General features: G+C 34.1%; 1 protein-coding gene across 23 annotated transcripts in view; it reads right to left on the reverse strand.

Annotated features, from left to right (window-relative positions):
- MYCBP2 (MYC binding protein 2) overlaps positions 1-16,382 on the reverse strand; it is a 282,961-nt gene that overhangs the window by 57,620 nt on the left and 208,959 nt on the right. For 8 of the 23 annotated variants that reach the window (XM_063792229.1, XM_009427092.5, XM_016925407.4 and 5 more), the window contains 2 exons: positions 16,053-16,232; positions 914-1,015 (listed from right to left, as the gene is read on the reverse strand). The exons of 4 other annotated variants lie outside the window; for them this stretch is intronic. In XM_063792229.1, coding sequence (XP_063648299.1) covers positions 914-1,015; positions 16,053-16,232 — 282 coding nt within the window. The remainder of the gene's footprint in view (positions 1-913; positions 1,016-16,052; positions 16,233-16,382) is intronic. 11 more of the 23 variants (XM_063792227.1, XM_054665403.2, XM_054665401.2 and 8 more) reach the window with 3 other exon arrangements.

Below are 16,382 nucleotides of genomic sequence, written 5' to 3' on the forward strand. Positions count from 1 at the left end.
AGTATATTTTTATATTTCCTATTTATATGTTTATACTGTCAATTGTATAATGAGAAACATATAGCTGTCTTATCTATTTCTAAGAAAAAAAGAAAATCAGTAATTAGTTGAAAAACTTATATGATATGTTAGGCATTGCTGTAAAAGTTCTTTTTGATAAAATTTTATTTAAATACAAGATTTTAAAAGATTTACAAGATTTAAATTTAATTAAATAATACTTTAAGACAAAATATTTAAGTAGGCATCTGTAGTGTTTCAAAAAACCAAAAACATATTTTTAAATTGTCTGAAATTTTGTCAATTGTCAATAGTTTAAACATTTCTAAGTTTAAAATATTAAAACTTAGTCACTAGGAAAACAATATTAGAAAAATTTATGCCAGACAGGACAGGTAGGTTTACATATAGATGTAAATAGACACACGAGTCCTAATAACTAATTTAAACTTAAAAACTTTAAGTTCATTATCAGTGTTTCTCATAAAAGACTAAAATAGTAAAATGATTTTTATATTATATAACAATAAGTTTAAGACTAAAAAATGTGCTTTATGCCTTGCACATATATCATCTTTTTCTGATAAAAATGATTTTAAAAATTCCCCAAATTAGGTAATTCTTTCTTTATACCTATTTTAATTTTAATGATCTCATAAAGTTTTAAAATTAAGTAAGAGTAATGTTTAACCTATAGATGTAATGAACATGCATAGCTACTGGGATAATCTATACTATAATACTGAATAGGAGCATCATAAATTACTCAAACATATACAAATGTAAATAAAATGATAAACTTTAATTTAAAAAATGGAATGGCATGAACATGACTGAGATGAACGGAAACATCTTTAATGACACTCCCTATGTTCATTAAGAATGGCCCATCCATGAATGCATGTATACCCACCCTTCAGTTTGTGAGACAGAGATGAGAGAGCAGAGGCAGGCCCAGCTACACCATAATTTTTGTAAATGCGCTCACGAGAAGCAAGGTTGCGAGATGGAGATTCTACAGTGGAAAACATTGGCAAAGAAGCAGCACAGATTCAATGGAAAAAAAATTTAGCAGAGAACACAAGCAAAAACAAAGCATTTCAAATGGTATGCAAGTATAAACTGTTATTTTAAATAGTTTATATTCTGCTATATTTTTGAACAAGTTTACATTTCTCTAAAACTGAAAACAAAGGTCGAATTAATTAATTTAGATTAATATGTGTTAATGTCCAAATTTGTTAACTTAAAACTTAGTAAGGCTCATATCTCTGATAAATCAAAATTGAGCATTTCATTTTAGACTTACATTTCTTTGGCTCAGTTTTCTTTAATTCGGTGTTCATTTAAATAAAGATTTACAAGTTTTTTTTTAATAGTGGAAGATAAAGAAATGTTACTTATATTACTCATGGCTTAACCTATTGTCACTTGGTTTCCTGAATGAACCGATTACTATAATTTTCCAGTATGTATCTCAGAATGGACTCGGGGTGATACTGTGTTTGGCTACTTTTCTGGGTCCATCTTTAGTGAAAATGTTAGTACTAACCCCAGTATTTAGTGTTTGTTTTGTAGATCCTACTTCTGATATCAAATCTCATTTACACAACGTGTCACAACACAAACAAAGCAAAGAAAATTTATAAGTCATTGAAAAAATGTTAGGAACGTCAATGATTTACTATGCAGGAAAATGAAGTACTTAATTTATCTTTTTTTGAAGAATTAACAGAACCTTTAAATTGCAGTCTTTTAAAAGCAGTAAGCTAAAAAACATCTCTATCTGAATTTAAAAAAACTCACTGTATTTAAAGTTTTTAACTCATAGCAATTAAAACAAAATCGGTTGTGCTGAAATAAATTCAGGTAGTAAGGAGATAGTTGTCTTAGTATTATTGAAATAAACTAGACATAACACACTTTTCTTAAAATAAAAAAAGTGCTGTTTTCGGCTGATTCATTATTATGGTCAAGATTAATGATGAATGACCCATAAATTAAGAAGTCATTCAATGTAAAGTATGAGTATATATTACGTGTTAGATACTGTTCTATGCATTGCAGACACAGTGGTGAACAGGAACAAAGTCCCTGCTCTCACAGAGTTTATATTTAGGAGAAAGGAGAGAGGGAATGAACAAATAAGTATACATCACATCAGGTGCTGAGAAACTTGGGAGTCATATGCCTACAGATGTGTCATTCTCCATGACTGCAGAATACCACTTTGGGAGTGATGCCTAGAAGAGGTCAAAGCCCTAGGACATTTCTAGATGACCAAATAGATGAGGATGTAGAAAGGAGACTAGAATTCAGCAGTCAGTAAGGCAGGAAATATCCGGCAGGCAAATGAATGTGTTTCTAGGAAGAAAGACCAACTCTATCAAATACTGCTGACAGATTAAGTAAAACTGACATCTTAGAATCGACAACTGAATTTGGCAACACAAAAGTCACAGACTGACTACAGCAGTTTCTGAGGATAGGGACTAAAGCTGGAATGCAGTGGGCTCAAGAGACAACAGGAGGAGTAGATAGCAACATACCATGGCATAAAGCCATCTTAATCTAAGTTTTAAAAAGTTAAATTTTTAATATTTTTGTACATCCTTCATTTTGAACAAATCTATAAACCTCAAAGGATGTCAGGTGCTGCAAAAGGAGCTCTTATGCTATTTAAGTGTCATATAATAAGGAGTTTGCAACTATTGTTAAAATATCAGTTAGGAGGGTGATACAATTCTTCAAGACACGAACTAGAACGGTGGCAGCCTCTGAATGGAAGAGCTAATTCAGGGGGAATCCAACCTGCCAATATAGGAAGGAATACAATCTCCTGGCCTGGCTGCTAAAAATCTGTGAAGACTCCACATAGCAGGAAGACACAGGAATAGGAAATCAGAAGAATACCATCTTAATTGGAAGCACACATAAAACAGAAATGTGAAAAACTACAAGGAAACTTATAAGATGTTAGAGGTTTAAGGACAAACTCCTGGAAAAAAGTTTGAAGGCAAAATGGCCTTCAAGTCTTTTCAATATATTACAAAGGCTAGAGAGACTGGATTCCTAGGTATGATTCAGAGTGAAAAAAAGAAATTTTTTAAAAACAAAAGTCTAAAAAAGGTTAAGTGACTAAAGAAATTAAGCTGTTGCTGAAAACAACACATGTTCTGCACATTAAATTTTTACAAAATCTGCTCAAGTTTAAACATACTTTCATAAAGTTATAGTTAATTTTTATAAAGATTTATACTTTTTAATTTAAAAAAGGGAAGCAATCTATGAGATACATTGATATCTATACACAAAAGAAAAAAAGTTGATAGATGTTTTAAAAATCAATTGACAGAAATAATAATGCTTTTACAAAATCCTGTTAATACAGATAAGACAACCAGTTATTATATTCCTCTCCACAAAATTTTGATTCTTTTTTGGGTATCACTAAGTTAAAGAGAATAATATTAAAAACAATTTTAAAGAATCAGGATTTTTCTCCAGTGCTCATTTGAAGTTAATGTTGTTTGTTTACTATAGTTTGCCCTCATAAACAACATGGTTCTTTATGGGTCATTTTGTTTTCTTTGTTTTGGATCCCAAGTATTAAATTCCCTGAGTCATATCATTTCCTAGTCACAGAAACTTTGAGTTCATTTTAAATTGTGCTTTTTAAGTCTTCTCTAAGTACTGATGATAATAATAAAACCGTGTAACTTTTCTTTCCAATAAGGAACGCATTCTCATTTCAGTTTAACAAAGACAGATGGTGGTTTTGCTGTATCAGGACCCTGACCTTATCGTTGGAACCACAAACTAGAAGAATCAAGGCACCTGTCAACACCTGGTGGCAGTACACAAATCTGGAGGTTTTGGGATTTTAAAAGTAGCATATATTATTTTTGAGTGTTGAGTCAACAACTAAGCAATGATTGGAAATGTTAAATTTCATGAGTAAAAATTAGTAATACATTATTTTTTAAAAGGATAATTTTTAGCATTAAATTCAGTTTGGTGTTCAATTTGTTGATTTCTTACTATGTTCTATAATCAAGCTGTGACATTCAATAACAATTTGCTAAATTATTGGCAGGCAATGTTCAAAGAATTGTAAACAGGCTCTTCAGAAGGACAATATACTGGAAATACATTATATTCAGGAGGCTAGGTGTCTAATCACAATGCATATATCACTGTCACCAATACTCAGAGCAGGTGAGATAATACAGATAAAAAAAAATTTTTTCAAAGACATTCCACTGGGATGCTACAAACGACGACAGCAAAAAGAATCTTTGGCATGTAATTGTGCTTCTCATGTTGTTTAGTTCTCAATCTTGAGGAGGTAGTGGAGCCGTCAGAAATTTTATAGTCTTAGTAAAACTACTAGATACAATCTTTTTTTTCTCTTTAAGTTCCTTTTTTTTTTTTCCAATTTTTTTCTTTCCAACTTTTATTTTAGGTTCAAGGGGGACATGTGTAGGTTTGTTACATGGGTAAACTGTGTGTCATGGGGGTTTGGTGTAAACATAATTTTGTCACCCAGGTAATCAAGCATTACCTGACAGTTTTTCAATCTTCATCCTCCTCCCACCTTAGATGCAATCTTAACTAAGATATTGGCAAGAGCTTGAGGAGGTTTTATAAATAAGTCTTGTGACAATGGTCAAATAGCACTGTATTCTGTTCATGCTATACATACCTACGTTTATGTATTTATACATATTTCTTTAGATATAAGAAAATCTAATTCTATAGATCTGTCACAAACAATAAGATTTTGCCACATTTATGGTAGAATGATGGGAACAGTGTTGCTGACTTTCCTCAACTTAAGTCCCAGTCATTGTGCATTTCTATTTTTCTCTGAATAGAACTTCAGATATTTTTGACAGCAATAGGCTCCTACAAGAAACAGTAAATAGGTCTAACTTTATAGTTGAGGATATTTGAGAAATTAATTTTTAAATTATTTATTTAAAACATATTTAGAAACTAGTTTATTGATTCTTATAGACAATATATAAATTATGCCTTCAACTTGGCCAAAAGATGTGATTAATCAAACAATATGCAGATTTAAAAACAGGCATAATTAAGTGTGATTTTATTATTCCCACTTCTATTAATGCTTCATAGGATTTTTCAGAAAGTGACAGGACTAGGCACGGTGGCTCAAGTCTGTTATCCTAGCACTTTGGTAGGCCAAGGCAATCAAATTGCTTGAGCCCAGGAGTTTGAGACCAGCTTAGGCAACATGGTGAAACCCCATCTCCACAAAAAAATACAAAAATTAGGCAGGTGTGGGGACACTCGCCTCCAGTCCTCACTACTCAGGAGGCGGAGGTGGGAGGATCACTAGAGCCTGGGAGGGGGAGGTTGCAGTGAGCCTAGATTGCACCACTGTACTCCAGTGTGGGCGACAGAGTGAAATTGTCTCAAAAAAATAAATAAATACATAAAATTAAAAAAATAAAATAAAGTAACAGTGATGATTTGTATATACTCTTAGCTATGGCAGCCATTCTTGACTGACAGCTTTAGATGCAGTATCACTGCATAATCAATACATCTAATATTCTTCTTTGTAGTAAACTTAGGAGGAATATGGAATTATGTGAATGGTAAAGGAGCTTAGGACGTGGAACAGAAACTAAGATTTATTTACATAAATGTTGGTATACTAAAAGAATTAGACTAAAGATTTGTTTATATAAATGTATTTATGTAAAACTTATTTACATAAATGTTAGTATACTAAAAGAATCATGCTAATAGAATGAAAGAACAACATTTTAAACTTAAGGATAAAATAGAAACAAGCTTTTTACTAGACTATGACATTAATCCACATGATCTGAATGTGGAAAGAAGATGGGACACATAAAGTGGATTCCCCCCAAAATATACTGTTTCTCTAAATGACATCTACACATAATTGAACTTGAAGAAAACATACTCATAGCATATTATTGAATATATTCCAAATCTCTAGTAAATATGGTTAAGGAAAATAACACTTAGGAAAAGCGTATCATTTCAGGGTTGGTGAAATGGCTGAGACAAAAATTCTGAGCATAATTTGATGGGTATATATCTTAGGCCTTAGAAAGAATAACTTCAAAATATAAGAGACAGGTATTGCTTCCCGAGCATTAACTTGAGACACAAGAAGGTTGGATATGCTTTTAAAAGTAAAAATCTTACTTTCCACAAATTGCTTATTAGTTGCAAGGGAAAAATATTAATTATACATCAGAGAAATCAGACATTTTGATAAAGTGATTAGCATTAACCATAACCCTTTCCTGCCTCCAGAAGTGACATCCTGAGAAAGAGACAATGCTTACGCAGCACAAAGACAGCTAAAACCTAAACCAAAAACAGAAGTGCTTTTAGGATAAGATACTTTATTTTTATTTTTTTTTTGAGATGGAGTCTTGCTCTGTTGCCCAGGCTAAAGTGCAGAGGCACGATCTCAGCTCACTGCAAGCTCTGCCTCCCAGGTTTACACCATTCTCCTGCCTCAGCTTCCCGAGTAGCTGGGACTACAGGTGCCTGCCACCACACCCAGCTAATTTTTTGTATTTTTAGTAGAGACGGGGTTTCACTGTGTTAGCCAGGATGGTCTCGATCTCCTGACCTCGTGATTCACCCGCCTCATCCTCCCAAAGTGCTGGGATTACAGGCATGAGCCACTGCGCCCAGCCAGGATAAGATACTTTTAAAGTACTATTTGGAGAAAGAAGGAGAAAGCAGGTACCAGCAACTCACTGCCTCAAAATGGGAATACATGTTAATTAGGGAAAGTAGGGAAACTGTTCCATTGTTTCCTTTATTCTTATGTGGCAGGTAGAGGACGGTTTCCTTAGTTCTCTAACACAATGGTCCCCTAACTTTCTGGGACCAGGGACTGGTTTCTTGGGAGACAATTTTTCCATATGATGGGGGGTTGGGGAAATAGTCTCAAGATGAAACTGCTCCACCTCAGATCATCAGGCATTAGATTCTCATGAGGAGCTCTCAACCTGGATCCCTTGCATGCACAGTTCATACTAGGGTTTGCACTCTTATGAGAATCTAATGCCGCAGCTGATCTGACAGGAAGTAGAGCTGAGACAGTAATGCTCTCCTCCTGCTGTACAGCTGGGTTCCTAACAGGCCTTGGACCAGTATTGGTCTGTGGCCTGGGGGTTGGACATCCCTGCTCTAACAAACACTGAGAAATACAGACAATCAGAACAGCCTTGTGATATTGTTAATTACCGGCCTGGCAAAAGTTCATCAGGGATGTGGTTGAGGGATTTAAAGTATAAAATAGCAAGGCTGGACTAGATGACCTCTTGTCTTTCTCACTTCTTGCAGTCTATGTAAGATAACTGAGATGCAGTTGGAAAAAACCACTGGAATGAGTTAGCAGACTTGTTGCGGAAAGTCAGAGATCCTGAACGGAGGGACTGGCTGGAACCGTGGCAGAGGAACATAAATTGTGAAGATTTCATGGACATTTATCAGTTCCCCAAATTAATACTTTTATAATTTCTTACACCTGTCTTTACTGCAATCTCTGAACATAAATTGTGAAGATTTCATGGACATTTATCAGTTCCCAAATAATACTCTTACAGTTTCTTATGCCTGTCTTTACTTTAATCTCTTAATCCTGTTATCTTTGTAAGCTGAGAATGTACGTCACCTCAGGACCACTATTGTACAAATTGATTGTAAAACATGTGTGTTTGAACAACATGAAATCAGTGCACCTTGAAAATGAACAGAACAACAGCGATTTTCAAGGAACAAGGGAAGACAACCATAAGGTCTGACTGCCTGCGGGGTTAGGCAGAATAGAGCCACATTTTTCTTCTTACAGAGAGCCTATAAACAGATGTGCAAGTAGGAGAGATATCACTAAATTCTTCTCCTAGCAAGGAATATTAAATATTAAGACCCTAAGAAAAGAATTGCATTCCTGGGGGGAGGTCTATAAACGGCTGCTCTGGGAGTGTCTGTCTTATTCGGTTGAGATAAGGACTGAAATACGCCCTGGTCTCCTGCAGTACCCTCAGGCTCAGAAGGTGGGGAAAAAACCCCACCCTGGTGAAATTGAGGTCAGATCGGTTCTCTGCTCTTGAACCCTGTTTTCTGTTAAGATGTTTATCAAGACAATACATGCACAGCTGAACATAGACCCTCATCAGTAATTTTAATTTTGCCCTCTGTCTTGTGATCTTTGCTTTGCCCTTTGCCTTGTGATCTTTTTGCCCTTTGAGGCATGTGATCTTTGTGACCTACTCCCTGTTCTTGCATCCCCTCCCTTTTTGATAAAAACCTGCTTAATAAAAACTTGCTGGTTTTGTGGCTCAGAGGACATCACGGTCCTACCAATATGTGATGTCACCGCCAGAGGCCCAGCTGTAAAATTCCTCTTTGTACTCTTTCTCTTTTTTTCTCAGACTGGCCAATGCTTAGGGAAAATAGAAAGAACCTATGTTGAAATATTGGGGGCGGGTTCCCCCGATACAGACTCTCATGTTCAAGTCCTAGATTTGCCAGCTATGACTTTGGGCAAGTCAGCAAGAATTCTCTCATCTCAAAATGAGAGCTGGATAACTTCTTAGGCCCCTAGAACACTTGAAATTATGCCATCATAAGACATAACGGCTGCTGCTGATGCACACTTCTTAAATAAACCAAAGGAGGAAAGACAATCTGATGATAAGGATGAGAAGTCTGATTACAAAAAATGAACATTTTGTTTTGTTCAGCTTCAGTAATGAGATATACTACAGGTACAGAAGTTTGAGAGAATAACAAAGTGGGAGATATAGCAGACCTAATCCTTCCTAAATTGAGTGCAAAATCATGAGAAAGCTTTAATAATATTTTTTAATAAAATGTAATATATGAATAATTTTCTATTTTCAACTTGTCAGTCAACAATGCCATCTTTAATTATGAGAATGCTAAATATATTTGTCAATTTCAAGTTATATTATAGCCAACTGGAGCTAAGTCATCCAACCGAACTCATTTTTTCTTAAAAGGTGGTTTTGTGTTTTATTCTTGGTACTAGGTAAGATATTATCTTTCAAAACAGAGCATAAAAGTAGATGTCATTTGAGACTGGCTCCTAACTTTAATCAGCATGTCACTTCCTTTTTTTTTTTTTTTTTAAGAGGCAAGGTCTTGCTCTTTTCGCCCAGGCTGCTCACTGCAGCCTCAAACTCCTGGGCTCAAGGAATCCTCCTGCTTCAGCCTCCCAAGTAGCCAGGAATATAGGTGCAGCCCTCAATGCTTGGCTTATTTTTTTTTTTTTCTTTTAAGTAGAGACAGGGTCTCGCTTTGTTGTCCAGACTGGTCCTAAGCATTTTACTGCCTAAATATTTCTTCTACATTCTCCCTGCAATTAACCTTAGCTTAAACCCTACTCAGCTTTTCTCTGGATTCTTTGCCTCCAACATTCTCCCTTTCTCCAGGACCTTTTTCATAATATTTTCAGTTATCTGTCCCAAATGTAAAACTGATCATATCACTCTTTTTATTTAAAATTCTGCAGAACAATTTCCTCCATGTGCTCCCTCCATTTATTCACTGCACATAAAGTCTAAACTAAGTATGGCTTACAAGACCCTTCATGATCCAGCCCCATCCTCTCTAGTCTAAGACACTGACTCTAGGTCACTTAAAGCTGCACATGCATGAAGTTTCTCAAGTGAACCATGTTCTTGGACAGGGATAAAAGTTGATTCCCATGAATGGTGCCTGGCACGTGATAAATATTTGACATATGTTAGCTTTTAAAATCTCATATCTTCTCTTTCCTCAAACTATCAATGCAGTCTCTCCATGGTAACTCTGAGCTGATAAGTGCTTCCTATTTTACTTAGAAAAAAGAGCTCCCAATAATATACATACTTCTTTCTTGCTTGTTATGATGGATAACTATTTATGATCCCACTTAGCCAACCTTTCCACTTTGCACTGGGCTGTATCCCCTCTTCTTTATATTATATATATATAAAATATATATTTTATATATAATGTTTTATTTATATTATATTTTATATATATTTTATTTATATAATATATAATATATATTTTATATAGAATATGTATTTTATATATTATATATTATATCTGTATATATACATATTAGAGACAAGGTCTCACTCTGTTGCTCAGGCTAGAGTGTGGTGGCATGCAATTATGGCTGACTGCAGCCTCGAACTCCTGGGCTTAAGTGATTTGCCTGCTTCAGCCTCTCAAGTAGCTAGGATTACAGGTGTGCATCACTATGCCCAGCTGATCTTTAAAAAATTTTTAATTTTTATAGAAACAAGGACTTGCTATGTTGTCTTGGCTGGTCTCAAACTCCTGGCCTCAAGCCATCCTTCTACCTTGGCCTTGCCAAATGCTGGGAATATAGGTGTGAGCCACTACGCCTGGTCTGCATCCCCTCTTCTATAAAAGAATATTGTGCCAGTAATTCTCCTCACCCTCCTGCATTATTAATATTTCTTTCAACTGAATTACTCTCATTAGAAAACAACCTTGATATACTTTTTTTTCCATTAACAAACAAAATAGAACAAAAACCTCTCCAGATCTTGTATCTTCTCTCTTAGTATCTTCTCTTTAGATCAAATCTTGACACACTTCTCTATATTCATTGTCTCCAATTTCTCCTCCCCCGTTTTCTCCTAAGCCTATTCTAATCAAACTTTGGAGTTTCATTACTCCAAACTGGCCCTCTGCATGAACAGTGCTTAGTACACTGCCTGACACGTAGGTGGACTCAATAAAATACTTTGTGATTCATTGGATCTCTGTAATGTAACTCATGTTATCCTTATAGTTGGAATGCTCCATTAACCTCCTTCCTCATCTCCACTCCTCCCTGCCTGATAAATTCTCACAAGTCCTTCAACACTCTGAGTAGGACCTGCCTCTTTTTTGAATGTTTCTCTAACCTCTCCTAGCTGAGCCAGAAGCTTTCTCTCCTGTGTTTCCATTGCATCCTGTGACTACTGCTCTTGTTGCACTTAAAACATGCCATTATTTTTTCTTTAACTAGGTTATATCTCTTAAAATATTCTAGAAGCCTTCAAGATCAGTGATCATGTTTTTTTTTTTTTTTTAACCTTGCTCATCACCATAACCTAGCACAGAGTAGATACTTAACAAAAGCAGGTGAATAAATGGAAGAATGAATAAGTCATCTAAAGAAAGATGGTAATGAAGGGTGAAATAAACACAGTAGCAAATAAAGAGGTGGGGGAAGAGGGAGAGATAAAAGGTCAAATCAAGCCAGGAGAAAGCAAACAAATGCACTGGGACAAAATGTCTTGTAAGCAACATCAGCATTCTTTGTGGTTTGAATTCCTAGGATGAAGTAAAGGGTGGATGAATAAATCACTGATGAAGCAGCAAAACAAAATACCTGGGTCAAAGCTTTTAGGTCACTGAGAAGATGGCTCAGCTCAGTGAAGATAAATTCAAGCCCATGCCTAAAATGATTTGTATTTGTAGGGATGCTGGAGATGTTAGCCCCAAAACTAAAATAAATATGTTGGTTGTTGTGACAGATGTTATAGAGTCAAGTGGAAAAGTTTTATTAAACTTTGATATGTGAACCAATGCTGACTCTAATCTTCTAAAACAGGGATTAAATCCCACAGGTCCTCATTCCTAAATCAAGTGCTTCATCCACATACCTTCAAAGCAGGCAAACAACAAACTGACAAATACAGTGCTGAGATTATAATCCGGGGTAGAAATGACTCAGTCTAAGCCTTACAAACAAACCTGACTTTTATGCTAACATTCACACTAACATCTGAATGCAGTCTAAATACATTAAGAATCTTAAAATAGGTAACTGAATTACATTGCAAAAATAGACCCAAAAGGAACTAGGAAAGCTCATTTGTCCCTTTCTAAATTCCTTCCTACAACTCATTCCACACCAAGAATAGATTGCTCTCTTTTAGAGAGGGACTTTTTCTATATTTTCCTCAAAGCATGAGAGGTATTAAGTATTTGCATCAAAAGGCAATAATAACATCAAAGATAACATTTATTGGGAATCCCATTTTATAATGAGGTAACAAAAATTCAGACCTGTCAGATAACTTAGAGAGCTAGTAAGTAGCTGGAAGGGAAATCTGAGCTGAAAGTCTTTCCATGACTATGTTTCTACAAGCTAAGTAAACATAGTACTTTAGTGTGTTCATATTCTCAAATGCAAATAAATAGTCATGCAGATATCCAAATGAATTTTGGGGTCACATTTAATTTTTTTTGTCCCACATAAGAATGTGACTTATGAGTATAATAGAAAAACTCTTGTTGCAAGATAACCTAGAGCTATGATATCTGTGCTTGAAAGTACTGTCTTTTGACATATATCATATATTTCATGTTTGAAATTGCTGGAAGATGTCTACTATGTACCCATCAAAATTAAAAATAAAACATTATAAAATAAAAAAAGTATTAAAAAGTTTCTGGGAGAAAAGCAAATTGTCTTCAGTTTTATTTGCCATTTTTCTACCACAAACAAATAAATAAAAGTTGAAAAATGAACTATTCAGCCTCTGGAACAGTAGGTAGAAAGTGATAAAATGCTATGTTAAATGAAGCCATTTGCAATATAGTTTTTCAGTTGGATAATCTTGCTTAGAATTCAATCAGTATAAACCCACAATTATCATACATCATACTGTCACAGTATAGTTGGCTTTAATTACTAAGAGAAAGAAATAAATTCTCTTCTTTGAAGATGTTCTCTGAGTAAACAATGGAATATCATAATAGAAAACACAAGATCTTAAATTGATGAAATGGTAATCTTAAATACCTACAGTCAATAAACACTCCTTGAATGCCTGTGATGTGTAAGACACTGTCAGAAGGTACAGGACATAAAATGAAGCTTTCAAGAGAAATGGTGATAATGAAAATAAGGAATGTAATATTCTTAAAGAAAGCAGACACAGATATCATTCTCCACTTTGGTTCACTAAAATTTTTTTGCCAAATTGCTTACCAATTCTAAAAACTATATAACTAGTTTTTAAATTAAAAAGTAAATTGTAGAACAGTAAAGAAAATTCTACATACATACTTTTCTTTTTCATGTCTCTGCGTGCACACACATAAGACAAGAGAAATTTGTTAACTTTTACTTCTGTAACATTCTACTTCACTAGAATAACACTTGAAATAATTTCTACGTATATAAAATCAAATAATTTTGCTAATTTAAAAATTACCAAATATTCTATTTTATGGAATAAAATGTTGCCTGATTCTAAAGAAAAGGTATCAAAAATTAACTTAATGTGCCAGATTATTTTCAAATTTCCATAGATAGGTGTAAAAACTATGATTCAGAAAAAAACCCCAAAGAATTACAGATAATAATGCTCATAGAAATGCTAGGTGAAGTTAAACCATGCACCGGTTGATGTGTGTCTTTGTAGAATTTTTCTAGTTAACCAGGATCTTGAGTTATGACATTCAGGAAATCTTTTTTTCCATTCAAACTACTGTTACATTAAAAAAAGTCAAACTATAAAAAGAAAAATAATCAATCTGAACAAAGCTAATACTCTAGATGCCAGACCTAGTTTAAATATAAATTTAAAAAATATATATATTAAAGTAGATTTTGCATTATTTACCGAGGTAAGGCTGAATATTTAAAATAGCCTTTGTAGTCAACAGAATTGACCTCAAGTTCTGGCTCTACCATTTTACTATGTATGTTTCTGGGGCAAATCATTTATCCTCTCTAAGCCTATGTTTCCTTCTCTGTAAAACAGACATAAGAGACAGTATCTCAAATGAGGCTGTATCAAAGTGCTTAAGTACAGTGTTTACTACATAGTGGCGACTATCAGTATAAACAAAATTGAGTAAATATGGTCTTCTACATAATGATTTATTTAGTATCACAAAGGTATAAAACAAAAATAAATCTCATTTTACTAAATAGCATAGGGAAGTTCACTAAGAATAAGCCATCTTCTAAAGCATAGGTGATATACTAGTGGGATACATGGTAGTGAGGTTCAGGGAAGAATACCTTGCTTGGGGAGTCTTAAATGTTGGCACTTTGCCACATTTACCTTTCCCAACAGGATGTAAAAAATAAAATTCTGAATTATTTAAAAAAATTAAAACTATTTTCAGATTCCATACTTTTTTTTGTGATGCTAAAGATTAAGACTTCCATTTTCTGGAATTTGGAAGTCAAAATTTAGAGACGTCCTGTTGCGAATAAGAAGTTTAAAACAAGACCTAAGTAATTTCCATTGCTGGACTATAGGCAAGTAATGATTCAGAAAATTGCTAATTGAAACATAGCTAAGCCATGATTTCAAATTTGCTTCAAGATAGTGGTAAATAAAGTGGTGGTACTGATAACACATATGCATAAAATTATATTGACACAATGTCACCTAGAAACTGTTATTCCCTGGAAGAGACAAATCAACTTTTATTACTGTTTATTGTTTTGAAATATTTTATTAATTAAATTTGGTAAAATTAAAATGGTAATTATGCTTGTTTTTGTAAAGACTTGCAATGATTCTTTAGATAGAACAAAAAGGTTCTCCTTTCTCCTTAGTTCTTTTGTCTGCTACTGCTATGACATAGGCAATTTTTCATTTAAAACTGAATTTGAATATGAATGAATTTAAATTTTCTAGTATAAATTTTCTACCTGACTGATCCTGATATTTTTCCTTTGTTTTTCCCTTTGTCCTTACCTTTAAAACTTCTTGAAACCTAAGTAGTACTTCTAAATGTAAAAAGTCTGATGCAACACAAAATTAATAAACTAACTCCTCACTTCTGTTTCATTCTTCTAAAATAATATTTATCATAGTAGGAAAAAACTATTTCGCACATGTGACACTATTTTGTTTCTTTGAAATTCTTCTCTTAATAGACATTCAAATTAATATTATACATGAATGAAGATGATAAGCTAGAAATTGATAGTACTTATATTTCCAAACTAATTAATTTCATTAATTAAACTTTCCTAATGGATAGTGGAAACCCAGAAAAGTTTATACTCTTGTGTACCCTTTACCTAAGGTGGATAAAGTAATGAATAATACCATATGCTAGCTACATACTAACCTAGTTCTTAATAAAAACTAAACCAGCTAGCATTCTTTTACATGACCCTAATAACAGTTATTAAAGTATTTTTGTAAACAAATAACTTAGACCTAAGTGTGAATGTACTTTACCAAAGCAAAGAGGTTGTGCATTTGAATCCGAAAAATGGTATGCAAGCTGAAACTTTCATAAACTAGCTCATTCAATTAATGTGTTTATATATTGTATAGCCAACATGAGAACTGAATGCCAAGAAGAGCACACTGTTGTCATACTTGACAGAGCTTTGAAAAGTTTAGGTGGAAGGTTCAGGAGGTTATTAAGAAAAAAGAACACTCAGTTAAGTATAATTTTTTTGGGTATCTTTTCCAAACCAATGTGAATTACTATCATGAATGAAGGACTAGAGCAATCCTAAAAGACAGAACTGGAATCAAATGATCAATTTAACATATTAGGAACAACAAATAAAAATAAAAATAAAGACAGGAAACAACAATTTGAGAAAACTGGGAAAACTAAATTGTCATACATTTCAGATACCAAATTCACTTAGAAAAAACAAACAAACCTGTCCAAACAAGTACAGTCTCTCTTCTACCCACTGATAAGAGTGAAATGGCTTTATCCTTTTGGGACATCTTGAAGTAAGAAAAATCCACTGAAAGTTGTCCCTGTATGTGATGCTTACCATAGTCATGCATATGAACTTTAAATCAACTTTAAATGTCTTAGCTGCAGAATGTCTTAGCTCAGAATAGCTTAGATATTTCAAAAATGTGGGAGGGGATAACATCCTAATTAAAAAAAACCAGTCAGGTGAGTTGATAACTAATTAGTAACTGATAAGTAACTCAGAACAAAGCTTCAGAAATGCTTGATGAGGCAGGTAAGGCTGACAGACTTACTCTGAAGCTGAGGCTGCTGGAAGGAAAGGGGCTGTCCGAACACAAATGGGCTGTGTACTAGGGAAGAGGGAGGTTTTGCAGCTTGATCAAAGATGGAAGGAGCTGGGAGATTGGGTCGTGACTGAATGGAATTCAATATGGCACTCAGTTGGTCACCTGCAGTGGGTAAAACAGTCAAAACTACAACTCGTTATTCATTAACATCCAAAATGGCAAAGTAAATGGTGCTTTATGACATTCAGATAGAGTTGAACACTAAATAAAACCATGCCAATTCAGAAATGAGTGAAAATTGGTGACTGTTAATCATCCTCAGATTAGGGACCGAAT

This window comes from Pan troglodytes, chromosome 14 (genome assembly GCF_028858775.2).
Source record: "Pan troglodytes isolate AG18354 chromosome 14, NHGRI_mPanTro3-v2.0_pri, whole genome shotgun sequence".
Classification (NCBI taxonomy): Eukaryota; Metazoa; Chordata; class Mammalia; order Primates; family Hominidae; genus Pan; species Pan troglodytes.